Source organism: Paralichthys olivaceus, chromosome 20, assembly GCF_024713975.1.
Source record: "Paralichthys olivaceus isolate ysfri-2021 chromosome 20, ASM2471397v2, whole genome shotgun sequence".
NCBI classification, from domain to species: domain Eukaryota; kingdom Metazoa; phylum Chordata; class Actinopteri; order Pleuronectiformes; family Paralichthyidae; genus Paralichthys; species Paralichthys olivaceus.
The window spans coordinates 9397558-9411711 of record NC_091112.1 but is presented as its reverse complement, the minus strand read 5'-3'; the positions used below and the strand labels follow the sequence as shown (position 1 = coordinate 9411711).

The following is a 14154-nucleotide window of genomic DNA, read 5'->3' as shown; positions in this document are numbered from 1 at the left end:
GTCAGTGGGTTGGGGTGAAATCCTCTGATTTACTAGAACATAGTTGGCTCGAACCCAAACTGTCACATCCACAAGAAAGATGTCTCCTGCTGGATCAAACACCAGGCAGCAGCAGCCATGACATAAAGGCCAGCACATTTGAAATATGCCACTGGGAGTGAACTTCCAATGGGTTCGTTGTTTCCAGAGATCTTTGGGAGGAGTCTCACCGGTGGGAAAGCCCTGCCTTCACAGACAGGAGCCCGCGCCCTCTTCTTCCTCTTTCAGCTCCGTGCCTGTAGTGGCGGTGGCTCCCGGAGGATCCCACACCGCCGAGCGAAGCGCTCAGCCCCGGCCCCGGAGCTCAGTGGTGCCGGTGGAAGGCTGCACTCACACACACACATACACCGGGGGGGTCAGGGTGGGAGATCCGACCACGATCCGAGGAATGTGACGCACGGACGCAGGCGACGGAGCGACAGAGACGCGCACCGGCAGGTTTCACTGGAGAAGACGACACCGAGCTTCTCAAGACACAAACACAAAGAGGAGACGAGTTCTGCAGCGAAGTTACAGGAGGTACGAAGTGGAAGAAAGACGAAGTGTGCAACCTGGGATAAAGACAATCTATCACTCTCTATTCTTCACTATACTGTTCTATTATACTATATTCTAGTTGTGTCAAATTCTATTCTATACATGCAGACTATCCTCCTGTCCCATTCAAACACTATTCTATTCTGTTCTATTCTATTCTATTCTATACATGTAGACTATCCTCCTGTCCTATTCAAACACTATTCTATTCTGTTCTATTCTATTCTATACATGTAGACTATCCTCCTGTCCTATTCAAACACTATTCTATTCTGTTCTATTCTATTCTATTCTATACATGAGGACTACCCTCCTGTCCTATTCAAACACTATTCTATTCTGTTCTATTCTATTCTGTTCTGTTCAATTCTATTCTATTCTATACATGAGGACTACCCTCCTGTCCTATTCAAACACTACTCTATTCTGTTCTGTTCTGTTATATTCTATTCTATTGTGTTCTATTATACTCTGTTACATTCTATTCTATACATGTAGACTATCCTCCTGTTATGATCTATTCAAACAAACATTAAACTAATAATGTCTTTTCTCTTGTAGTTTATTATATCAATGTAGGCTCCTCTACAGCCCTGATCTATTCAAACAAGCACTGTTCTATTCTACAACTGGGTCTTGCTCTCTTCTATTCCACTTAATTTGATCCTCTTCCAACTGTATTATGTCTGTTCTGTTCTTTTTCTATCTGTCACTCACTGTCTTTAATGTGAGTGGGAGAAAAAGAGAAAGGCATGTGAATTTACTCATCGGCAGCTTGTTGTTTGGAAGGATTAAGTCATCCAGGTAGCCGCTGTGAAGAAAAAAACCCAGATCAGTATTGTTGAAACAAACTTAAACACACAGAAGGCTCCGCGTTGGCTGGCTCCGACAAGCTGTGCTGCCCACTTTCCACAGTGCTCTGAAGACACAGAAGAGGGGGGGGGGGGGGACAGCCACTTGGTGAAATAACATGGTTTGAGACCGAGGAGGCTTTGTCTGTGTTGTGCTGCCGGGAGCCGTGGGTGATGAATTGTGCTTGAAAAGGCAGGGACACTTTTACAAGCGTGTGCAATGGCTCAGTTGCACAATGCTTTGTTCGCCATTGCCATTAGGCTAACCTGAGGATAAATGGTGAGATAATATACGTCCCTGGCCTTCTAATCATACAGCTCTGTCAGTTGAACGAGGAGAAGAAGAAGATGCTGTCCTCCCATTGGCTCTGATTATAACTTTACAAGCAAAAAGAGCAATCTTGAAAACACTGATTTAAACGTAACTTTTTAAAAGCTGTGCCTAAATTCATTCAGTGAGTCACTGCGCAGGAATAGACCAACATCTGTTTATAATTTGAAGGGAAAAGTTTGTCAAGCCAGCTTTTTTGTGGTGCGTGTGCAGATTTGACCCTGTCACACTATCCATATGGCCACGCCTGCAGCCCATTCATTAAGGGGTCAGTATCTCTTTGCAGTGGTGCAAGCAATATTTAATGGAAAGCAATGTAAAAACTATTTTTCTTGTCTTCTGCTCGAGCTGACCGCAGGCATTTAGGCATTTGGAAAAAGTTACGAGGACGTCAGTGGACCTGTTTTTCTTGCACTGCTGCTGGTTAGAAAAAAGGGAGGATACACTTTGCCGGGTGTTTTCACACATGCAGCATGCATTCGCCTGACCTTGAGCTGTCTTTTGTGCGGCATTCAGCGGTCACACTGATGTGAGATGATACACAAGCTTCGCTCGCTCTTGTGTTTGCTCGTATCTCATGTTTGTGTGTGTTAATCTGACAAAACGTGGCACTGAAACGTCCTGACAGGAGCATCAGGACACAACTGGCTCTTCCCTCCAAACCTGTTCTCAGGTATTCTTTTCTCACACTGAATTATAACACAAAACGAATCGACTGAGGAGGAATGCCAGATCAATCTGTTTGTTTAGTGAGGTGTGTTCAGATACGTGTGCGACGGAGAGAGTGGTGAAAACAGTTTTTTGAAAAGTTTGTGCCTCCGCAGGAAATTTCTCGATTCACATGTCAAGACATTAAACGGTCCCTCCCTTACCTCTCCTCATGTCAGCGTTCAGGCAGGAATGATAAGAATGAGCCGTTTACATGCTTGGTGAGCCAGCCATGGCTGCTTCTGAATATTGGAGTTATCAGGCCCCAGTTTCTGCAGTTGGTTGCCGCCCGCCTGACCCGAGGCGGTTTAGTGTTTCAATGCGGTTTACTGTTTATTGGCTCGTCCTTGTTTGGGCAACAGAAAGTTTCATAACTAAAGCCAGAAAGGAGGACAGAAAGAGGAAGATCTCCATGTGTCACTTCTTCAGTTTGATTCTTGCTGCAGTTGCCATGACAACAAACAAAGCAAAAGTATTTGTTTGAATATCCTACCTGTCGGCCAGGTGAGATTCAGAAAGTCTGCCGGGCCTCTTGTGTTGTGCTATTCTTCTTCACCCTGCTCTGAGCTACAGCTCTTGAGTTCTCATGTTCATCTCAGGGCGGATTTGCACTGATCCCTGACCTCCTGTGAGTTTTCCTATTTTCTAGCTGAAAGACAATAGCAGCCTCACTAACCGTTTCATGAAGGCACTTGCAGGGTTTTCTAGCTGCTTTTGACAGGCAGGTGCACATCTCTCCGTTTATGACTGTTATCGCAGGTATGTGATTCTGTTACCTCAGTCAATTTATGTACAGATTAGTCCCCAGGCGGTTAGATTCCTTTAAAATAAAGAACTCAAGTGCTTGTGTCTCATAGAAACTTGGCACGAGTAAAATGATTCCATGCATTTGTGCCCAGTGTGCCTTCACGTCCACCATGGAACAGCGGAAAGGGGAACAGCACACCGCAAAGAGCTAATTACGATGGATAGAAATGAATAAGGAAACAGGATGTCAGCCATTTTGCCAGCAGATGAATCACCACGGAGCAGTGTCCCCAGGCGAGGCCAAGCCGAGCTGCTGGGTGACTCACCAGACCTCTGACTAAACCGGGTTGTCCCAGTGATTGCAGGTCGGGACTTGGGTCCTTTGCTGATTACCAAAGAATATGTGGAAGTTTACAATAAACATGTTATAAACACACATTTTAAAAGGTAGATGATGCCTTAAAAACCACCTACTCACCCTCCCACTGACCTCAGGTCACACACACACACCCACACACACCCACACACCTTGATTATGTTGTCAGGCTGCCAGTCAACCGCAGTTACTGAGAAGTTCCTGTGCATTTCCATCGTGATTTGAATACGCAGTCAAAAAAAAACCCTGTATCTTGTATTCTTTATCAAGTATCTTAACCAGCCTGCACTGAACACGTCCAGTTTGGTTTGTTAACCCCTCAGATGACCCATCCACTGTGCAGCTGTCAGGTCCACATGAAATATCAATGAGGGGTTGTCCTGGTTGGCTCAGTTAATGGTGCATAACACCTTAATGCTTATAGGTCAGTTTCACCTCTGAGCCGCCATCTTTGTTCATGTTCAGGATAACAAGGTCAGGCCCCTATCCAGGCCACCAACACAAAAACACCCCTACGTGTAAAAACTCACTTTCAAAATGAGGCTTAAAACGCTCTTTTCTCCACTAGTTACACTTCCACTACACATGTGCAAGGTTTCACAACACCAACCTCTTTTACTGATTAATCCAGAGCGAATGAGCGAATCCTAAATTTTAATGTCCGACGCTTAAATACGGTTCCTCCTCTTCCTCCCACTGCCCCCAATCGTTGAAACTGTTACGAACTTCAACTGCTCGTTTGCATCAGTGCAACAACACGGCCGACCTGCAATGTTTCTCAGTTCAACAAGCGATTGGCTGTTACGGGAACGGGGCGGGACATGTGCCATTCCACCGCCATGTTTAGTGTTAGACTTTTCTACTGTTACGCAAACATTGCTGTGTTGGGTGTTGTAATTGAAACATTGAACACTGAATATGTTGCAATGATGATCTGCTCACAGAATAATTAACAAACGTCAAATAATGACGGCCAAACATGCACCATACACAGCCATTGTCTTTAAAGCACAATTGACATTGAGTTAGTCATGATTTGACCAATAAAAGAATAAGCAAATAAAATGATAGCTGCCCTAATTTTAACCATGGCTCTTGTTGTCCTGTATTTTCATGAAGTTTCTGCTCGATACCTGACCCGAGCCTGTCAGGACCCACTGGGAACTGGTTTGGACAAAGAATTTAAATCAGATGCAGGTTTCAGTCAGGCCTGATCATGTTGGCTGAGCTATCTACGTGATTTTGCTTATTGCACACTTCTGTAATTGGCTCGTGCCAGATTCTGATCCAAAAAACAGAATGCCAGCTTGGTTCTTTTTCTCTGGAGTTTAGACCTGTTTGCATTTTCTAACTGGGACTTTATTTTACTGTTGCTTTTGTATCTCGTGAGTTTAATCCTCATTACATGAACTGACATGTGCATCACTGGAGAAGTCGTCCCTCAGCTCTGATGATCTGCTAAGTGAACCCTAAACTCCCCTGCTTTCTAATCCACCCAAACAATCACACATTCATAAATTCTTACGCAACAATGTGCCTTTCACTGCCTAATTCAGTTCCAGTGATGATGACATAACTAACAACATACTCATCGTTCTCGCCTCAATCCATTTTTTTGCCATAACCAACACATATTTTGGGGGATAAGAGCCTGAGTAGCAGCGCGAAGCATGATGCACCATCGTGACGAGTTCTCTGATCGCAGATATGAGAGAACCTGTCTTTACAGCTCTCCGTGCCGTCCCCACCTCTCCCTTTAAGCGTGCCTTTTCTCTCACTTGACTTTCTTCTTTCTCTTCCTCCCACTGTACGTCTCATGTCCTGTTGTTTATTTTTACGCGCTTACCTTTTATATGGTTTTCTCACAAAGCCAGATTGAATTTCAGTTAATCACTATCACAGGATATTTTTTTGCTAATTAAAGCTCTAATGTTACGTCAAACAACATCAAATTAAACTGCATGCATGAGGCCATTAACGAGAACTTAGTCAATTTAACTTTTAATCACAGTCTTACTATAAAATAAAAACAATATAAGATGCCATACATGATGCATTGCACAATAAGTATTTTAAAAGAGCTCAGATATTTTGTCTAGTTAAGTTGGAAATGAAAAAATATTATTTGTATTATTCTTATATTATTATTGTCCAGTGTCATCAAGTCAAACAAATGTTGTAAAGTTAATTTTAATACAAACAAATTCTATTATGTATTCACATTAATGACATTAATAGAAACAAACCACCAGCCTCACGGTAGAATACAGAAAACAGACATGACACTGCTGGAGTGTAATCATGTGGTGTTGTTTACTGGTGAAGGTGTGTGTGATAATTTGAAAGGAGTATTCGTTAAACTGACTACACAGGCTTTGACTCGGAAACAATGGACACTTTGTGTATGAGGTGGGGGGTAACCTGACTGCTTGTTTGTCCTCACACACAAAGGGTTTCTTCCACTCATCGCCTGAAAGAAATATTTAGCTAAAATGTGAGTGTATCTTGTTGTATATTGTAGACTGAGGATTTTACAGAAATTGCATCTACTCAAGCAACAGACTTAAACATGGAAATATTTTATTGTTTTAGCTGTGACATTTGAGAATACTATATGACATTTCTCTAAAATGGGAATTTGCAGATATTGGGGTAAATTCATGTCCCTTACCCTTTTCCTATCTTTTGCACAGGTTTAAATTCCTCTCCTCATCTGAATCCTCCCCTTGGGTCCATTTTCCACCATGGCACACCGATCTCAGAGTTCATCCATAGGCGAAAACCCCCATGATCCGAACTACTTGCCCCCCCACTACCGTGAGGAGTACCGTCTAGCTATCGATGCCCTGATAGAAAACGATACACAGGTAAGACTGCCATTTCATAATTGTGTCTTTTATTGTTGAATGATAGTATTCAATGAAATACCATGTTAGATTTTATGATGTTATTAACTTGGACGTGTCTCCTGTCACACCAGGGGTACTATGAGTTCCTCCAGACCGCAGATGTGGTCAGTTTCCTGGCACAGCCAGAAATCGAATTCATCAAGTCCACAATCCAGGTGCCCAGTCAGAGCTCCAGCTTACCAGAGCTGACGTACCACGAGGGAGCTCTTGATGACGATGGCTCTTCCGACACCTACTGGCCCATGCAGTCTGACCTGCCTGCCCCAGGGCTGGACCTGGGCTGGCCTCAGCACAGCTTCATTGGGCCCACAGAGGTCACGACTCTGGTCAACCCCTCCGACCCAGACATGCCAAGCATCAAGGAGCAGGCCAGGAGGCTCATCAAGAATGCACGTCAGGTGAGTAAAAGGGAGGGGTATGACACAAAAATGTGTTAGACTTGCATAACCAGTTTGCTTTCAACAGGTTTTCCTGATAAAAGATCTGAAGAGGAGATCAAAGTTTTAGTTTTATTGAATATGCAAAAGTTCAAACATGCTTCAAACAGCCTGTTTTATTGTGTAGGGATGTGTACAATTCTTCTAATTTCTAATCCATGTGGACGGGTGGGAAACACACAACATAGTTAATCAACACACCAGTGTCCTCTTTCTCTGTCCTATCAGTTTGTACTGTACATATCAGGTGTTAACTCTTGAAAAAAAGACTTGAGATAAATGGCTGCCAGTGACTCTTTTCTGACATGCATAACGCAGGCGGAGGTTTTCTTTACAGACGCGTTCGCTACAGCAACAAATCCTCCGCATTATTCAGGCGAGAGTAGCCGGGTGCAGCAGACAGAGACGGGAAGGGACGTGTCTGCTGCAGAGATCACGTGATTTTCACACAGACACCGGTGTCATGTCTTATCACCACAAACTCTCTTGACATCTTCGTTGGTGTCTTCTATGTCTGTGACACTGTTTTTCAGCTAGAGAGATTTGTTTTTCATTTTGTTTTTCTTATTACTTTTGTGTGTTAGAAGCATTATCAACCCCCCCACTCACTCATGGTGAATCCAGGGAGCATCTCACTCGGAATTTGCGTTCATACATGCAGAGTTTAGTGCATGTCTGAAAGCAGTTGGTTTAATCTTACTTTTTATCTGCCACTGCTACCACTCCCTTCAGATGAATGATTGTTTCGGTTAAATTAAAAATACAGTGTATGCTAAATGTCATGAGCAGTCAAACCAGTCAGTGTGGTGGGTCATGTTGCTGTTCTTCCTTCATGTCTGTCTGTGTTTGGATTTTATGTCTGTTGCTTTTACTTTGGACACAATTTATGAGGGTGTTACTTACAAGTGAAGTGTTTCAAAATATACACAGAGGACAAACAGGTTCTTAGAGACATGGGTCATTAATCCTACTAGCCCAGGTTTGGTATATAAAATTACCAATTAAACAGATTTTATTGCTGATAATCTTTGTGCAGTAAATGCAAACTTTGTTTTAAATCACATCCATTTTTCTAAATGACTGAAAAAAATAAATGAATTGGTGAATGAATTGTTTTAATTGTAAAACTTATTAATTTAACAAACTCAATTAATTTGTGTTATTATTTAAGTTTTATATTATATAAGTATTTTGATGTTTCTTTTGTTGCCGAAACATACAGAGCCTTACTAAGACTAAGGGTTGAGTATTTTGATTTAATACAATATTCTATATAATATTTAATCCTAATTTTACAGTTTTAACCTTTGTGCACTATGTCATAAACCTGTATATACTATATTATGTACAGTGCTTTTAAATGTATAATGTTCTATTATTTATCTTATTTTACTGATAAACTCAATAAGCAGCTGCCTCTGCCAGAGCTTCTGCAAATGAAGAACATTATTACCAGAATACAACATACCATATTATACAGAACAAGCCTTGACTAGTTGGTTTGCTCTTCTGTTCCAGGTTATTGCCTTGGTGATGGACATGTTTACAGACGTTGACATTTTTGCTGACCTCTTGGATGCAGCAGCTCGCCACATTCCTGTTTACATTCTACTGGATGAGCAGGAAGCCCATCACTTTGCGTCTATGGTTATCAGCTGCAAAGTCAACTTGGACTTAATACCTGTAAGTTTGGCTTCACGTAAAATTTTGTCAAAAGATTTATCAATTACCTGGCAATCCTGTGGCATTTATTCCTTTTTTTATTAAATTGAAACACATAATTCTTACCAAAATGTGTATGTGTCCATGATTTTTCGGTTTTATAGATGATGCGTGTCAGGACTGTGGCAGGAACCACCTATTACTCCCGGACGGGGAAATCATTTAAGGGACAAGTGAAAGATCGCTTCCTGTTGGCAGACTGCAACGCTGTACTCAGTGGGAACTACAGGTGAGTTAGTTAATTGCTAACAATGAGTCTACTTAATTGACAAGTCTACCCTGCCCATCAATCTGTAAACTTATTCTCAACAACTTATTCTCTGTTAGTTTCATGTGGTCCTATGAGAAGATCCACCGCTGCATTGCCCACCTCTTCCTTGGGGAGCTGGTCGCCACCTTTGATGAAGAGTTCCGCATCCTCTTTGCTCAGTCAGAACCTCTAGTCATTGACCCGTCAAATGGAGCACTTACTCACTCTGACACCAGCAGTTACCTTAGCAGCCAGTTTGGTTTAAAGAGGACCCAGTCTTTGCGTAACCCAATAACTTACCGTAGGCAGGCTGAGCTTCCTTCTGCCTTCCCCTACGGAGATTCTGATCGGAACCTTGCACTTCCCTTCCGGAGGAATGACCCATTTCGTCATACCCTTGAACCTGGTGCAGGAATTACAATTGGAAAGTATTCTCAGCAACAGTTTCGTATGCAGCAGTCCTTCCTGGAGCAGGGAAGATCCATAGTGTCCAGGCAGATGGAGATGAGTGCCACTGGCTTCAAGAGGCACAGCTATGCAGAGGGAACCCAGGAAAGCTACTCATCTTCAAGGCAATACATGAAGCACAGGGTCATGAATAATCTGGATGAAACAGACTTTCACAGGTAGTCGCACTTTAATTCCTAAACTGTTCAATATCTGATCAATTCACAGTCGTCATCTGATGTGAGCACAATTCATAATCATACAAATAAGAATCACTGTCATTTCTTTACAGGGAGCATTCCCAAAGTAGCCATTTCTACAGTGAAGGGCCTGGGCCAGGTTCTGGCCATGGACACTACGACAGACTCAGAGGGCGTCCTTCACACCTCTCCATTGACCAGTATTCAGAATCAAGCTTTCGCTCAGATCAGGAGCCTCCACCGGGACATTATGGCCAAGACTACTTTTCATCTGAGGACTTGATAGCATCTGAAGGTCACCAGGCGCCTCCTTTAGCTGGAAGATATGGAGGAGGATCTGCCCATAAGAGGCCAACAATTGGTCAGGCTTATGCCTGCCAGAGCTCACCTACACAGCCCCACCCACCAGAAAAGAAACAGTTTTTCAAACAATCTGATCAAGAGCAGGATCAAGATCCAAGTGTTAAGCAAGGCCTAAGGAGTTGGAGAATCCACTCCTATTTTAGCACATGTGAGGACGGAGGAGAAGAAGGCCTGCATCAACCACTGGGGCCTGATGCATTTGAAGATCAGCAGCCCATTGCTGCTGCTGAAAATTCAGGTTCTCGCTTTGGAATAAAGGAGCCACCTACAGTTCCTTCAAAGCCAAGACCAGACGTCCTGAAACCACGCTTTGGAAAGCCCAAATTAACTGAGGGCAGCAATAAAGAATCTCCCCCAACAACAACTAATGATCTGATTCCCTCAGTCAGTGACTTGAAGCCATATGCCCTGGAAGTGGGGAGAGATCCAGAGAGGGCAAAGGAAGTGGGTGTGGATGATGAGGGGAAAAAGTCTACAGATCTCTTTGTGTCCAAACATGAATCGTTTCGTTCACGTGTTAATCCACTCCTACAACGTAGCTCTCGTCTCCGTTCTTCGCTAATATTCTCATCTTCCAAAGCAGAGATGCACAGTGGTAGCCTGGGATTAAAACCAGCCACAGAGCAAGATGAGGAGTTAGACAAAGTGCGCACCTCTTCGATTGTGGCCCAGATACTTGAAAAGAGAAGGTCACTGTCTCGTGAGCCTTTTGAATGGAGAAAGAAGGTTGAGGAAAAAGATCAGGAGAAGGAGAAAGAGAAAGAAAAGGAGAAGGAGGAAAAGGAGAAGAAAGAGCAACTGGAAAAGGAAAAGGAGATTCGATTGAAAGATGAGATTAAAGCAAAAGAGGAACCTCAGAAAACTAACAAGGATGATAAAAGATCTGAAGTCACAACATCATCATCATCTCTGAACGTTAATGACCCGGCTAGTCGACTACAGTATTTCAAAGACTTGGCTGCCAAAAGAAAAGCTCCAAAGATGGAGACAGAGTCCGCACTAAAAGCCCCAGAGCCTGCTGAAAAAAAGCCAGACCTTTCTGAAAAACCTCCGATAAAAACTACAACTACGAAAATCTCAACTGTCTCTGTTGGCTCAGCAGAACCTGAACCAAAGAAGCCAGACATCTCCTCAAAACTGGCAGAGCTGACTCGCAGACCCTCAGTTAGTTCCTCTAAACCTTCTATAATCTGTCCCAAGCCTTATGTCAGCCCGAAGGCTCCAGAGACATCTCAAACCCAGAAAGAGGAGACTGCCTCAGAGGGTCAGAAGAAGGATATATTCAAGTCTCTAAAGCCTCTTCCTTCACCAAAGCTCTTCAGAAGGGATCAGCTGAAATTCAAAGGACTGAACCCTCGTCGCGTCTCCTGTGGTGAGGAGGTTGTGACCACAGATGCCACAGATGCAGAGAAGAGTGAACTCAAAAAGATCCGCTCTCATAGTTCTTCAACTCTAACACCTGGTGATGGTAAGGAAGGTCTCCAAAAAGTTACGGGATCCAATACATCCATCAATACACTTGGTGAGGGAAAAGGTGAGGGTAAGACACTCGACTTCCTAAAGAAGCAGACACAGAGGCTAAAGGGTTTCCTTGGACCAAAGGAAAAAGAAAAGAAATCTTCAGGAGATGATAAGGGCATGAGCATGGTTAAAGAGGTCACTGAAGATTCAAGCACAAAGCAGAGTTCATCAGCTTATGACACAGCATCTACCACTACCAACCAAACTACAGCAAATCACAAGACATCAACAGGGACGTCAGGCTTGTCCCGACACCAGGCCCCAGGCAGCTCTGTTTTGTTCAATAGCAACCTACGAGATGACACCAAAGTCATTCTGGAGCAGATCTCGGCCAACAGCCAGAAAAACCGTCAAGAGCGGGAAGAAGCGGAAGCAGTCAAAGATACAGTGGAGAAGGCGCTGGAGAGACAGAACTCCATAAAAAAGAATCGATTTCTGCGACCGCCGGGTAACATCCAGGAGCGGGAGGGATTGCTGAAGAGGATAGAGAGTCTGAGGAAGGAGAAGAAGGTCTACAGCCGCTTTGAGGTAGTCTATCACTGCAAGGTTGATGTTTGTTGTGTACAGGGATAGTGTAGAAAGAGATATGACAAATATGTTAAGTGATATGAAAAGTAGTAAATGTAGTAGTCGGATTGTGGGTTTAGACTGAATCATGTTACAGTAGAGCCAGATGTAAAAAAAATTTGAGAACAACGTCTTTGCTACTTAATGAGCCATATAGGTTTAAAATCACGTAGAGATCAGATTCATTTTGCTTTTGAATTCAGAATTTAAGCTAGTTCGCAAGAAGAAATAAGATGAATGTTTGACACAGTGTCACATTTGAGTGGATGAGCTAATGTTCATTATTTTATATACGCATATATCATCGTTAAAGATTATTACATCACTTTAGGTTGAGCTTTGTTTATTGGTTAAAGTGTCACTAAGCTAAGTAGAATACTGTTCTTAAGAGTTTCCTCTGAAGCCTAACAATAATGTTGATAACAAGGAGGTGGAGGGTAAAGAGACACAAACGTGGGTTCATTCTCTGTTTCATTTCCCTGTTGTTCTGTTAACAGATGGGGAATAGCCTGGGTTAACGAAAGATGGAGGAGCGGCCTTTTAAATGGAAACTTTTTATGCAAGATGATGGAAAAAAGACCCATTGTCCAGCGACACTATCAAAGTACCTCTTCGGCTCAACACTGCAGCCTTTCCTGGATTTTCACACTGAGTAATAAAACTTGAAAAGACTACACGTATGTATAAAAATGCTGAAAACAAATTAAAGTCACTGAGTTTGGAATGTGCCCATTTGCCAAGACTTGGTACTACTTTAACCTTATATGGTGAGAGAAAGATGAGCCCCTCTACTTTCATACCGGCTGCATGGGCTGATGCTGCATCTACCAGAAAAAGGTTGGGCATTTTACCTGTAAATGAGCTTGTATGAACCTGACAGAGAGTTAGCGGGTGAGAGAAAGATAGTACATTTTGTACCCTGGAAAAGAAAATAGATACACGTCAGTCAAAAAACATCAGTAAAACACTGCCCATGTGTGGTACCAGTGTTGTGTGTTTCTGTATGTGTAAGTATAGCTGGGACTTGTTTGAACCTGAATGTGAGAGAGTGGATTCCCCATGTGCCAATAACCTACCGGGGGTATTACCAAGACTTGTGAGACTATTATTAATCCAGCCGAGAAAGTAAAGATGAGGATATGAAGAAAAGAGGGTGATGAAGGGTGAACATTTAAGGGCAAGTATGTGAAATTATAAGGAGTGTGAGACCAAATCAGGAATTGAGAAAATGTGTTTTCTAATGTGTAAATCTAATGCAGAGGCAGCAGCAGCAGTAGTAGTTTTGATTGTAAGGCTCTAATGAACTTTATCCTTTTGAGAGTGTTATGCACCTTTCTATTAAGGAGTGGACCCACTTCTCAGGGTCCAAAGTGTCAAGAAACCATTTAGAGAGGGAGGCTCAAAGCTTTCATCAAGGGAGGGGGGTTAAAATAATGTCTGTCTTATACAATGTAAATACAAATATTGAGTACTTATCTTTGACATGAATCTGTGTAAAAAATAGACAATTTTTACATTCTTCAATACTGTGCCCCTGTTTATCTTTCTTTCATGGACAAGTTAGTCATTATCTCTTAGGCAAGGAAGAATAAAAGACCAGGTACATTTTGCGTACTGGAGCAGGGCCATGCCTCCTTATGTAAGACATTCAGCTTCTGAGAACAACGCCCTGCACAGGACTTTTAACTTCTTTGTTGGTCACACTGTTGAATCAAAGATTTAGTTTTACTAAAGTGCAGCTCCCGGCTCATCAACCATTTAACGTTTGGCGTGTTTCTCTTCTCTAAAATCAAAAGTTAGGAGGATCTTTTTCTATACTAACACTTCAGGGGTTACAATCTTTTATATGCAGGATTATATTGTACATGCAGTATTTATATAAAGAGAGCTTGTTGATATTATACATAACAAACCTGATTAAGATCACCTTTGCTGTACTATCAATGTGCCTTATGTCAGTTTTTAACTGTAAGCATGTGGTCTTGGCTGTAAAAAGTAATTAATTAAGGGAAAACAATTGTACAGGGTAAATGTGTTCTTTTTTTTAAAACCTCAGATAGTATTACATTGTATTTGAAATACTGCAAAAAGTGTTTTATTAAATCTCATTAAATCTGTCTAAACTGAAATTGAATGTGGCTGTGTAGAC

General features: G+C 42.4%; 1 protein-coding gene across 1 annotated transcript; it reads left to right on the top strand.

Annotated features, from left to right (window-relative positions):
• Window positions 1-252: 252 nt before the first annotated feature.
• fam83hb (family with sequence similarity 83 member Hb) lies at window positions 253-14134 on the top strand. The gene is made up of 8 exons (XM_020090849.2): window positions 253-558; window positions 6283-6456; window positions 6570-6896; window positions 8454-8618; window positions 8762-8886; window positions 8985-9533; window positions 9647-11966; window positions 12503-14134. The coding sequence occupies exons 2-8, from the start codon at window positions 6334-6336 to the stop codon at window positions 12521-12523; spliced, it is 3630 nt and encodes a 1209-aa protein (XP_019946408.1). The 5' UTR covers window positions 253-558; window positions 6283-6333; the 3' UTR covers window positions 12524-14134.
• Window positions 14135-14154: the final 20 nt, after the last annotated feature.

Excerpts from the sequence above, each read along its gene's own strand:
- fam83hb (XM_020090849.2), top strand. The coding sequence starts at position 6,334 with ATGGCACACCGATCTCAGAGTTCATCCATAGGCGAAAACCCCCATGAT. Across the intron at positions 8,887-8,984 it reads GTACTCAGTGGGAACTACAG|TTTCATGTGGTCCTATGAGA; the intron begins GTGAGTTAGTTA and ends ATTCTCTGTTAG. Across the intron at positions 11,967-12,502 it reads AGGTCTACAGCCGCTTTGAG|ATGGGGAATAGCCTGGGTTA; the intron begins GTAGTCTATCAC and ends TTCTGTTAACAG.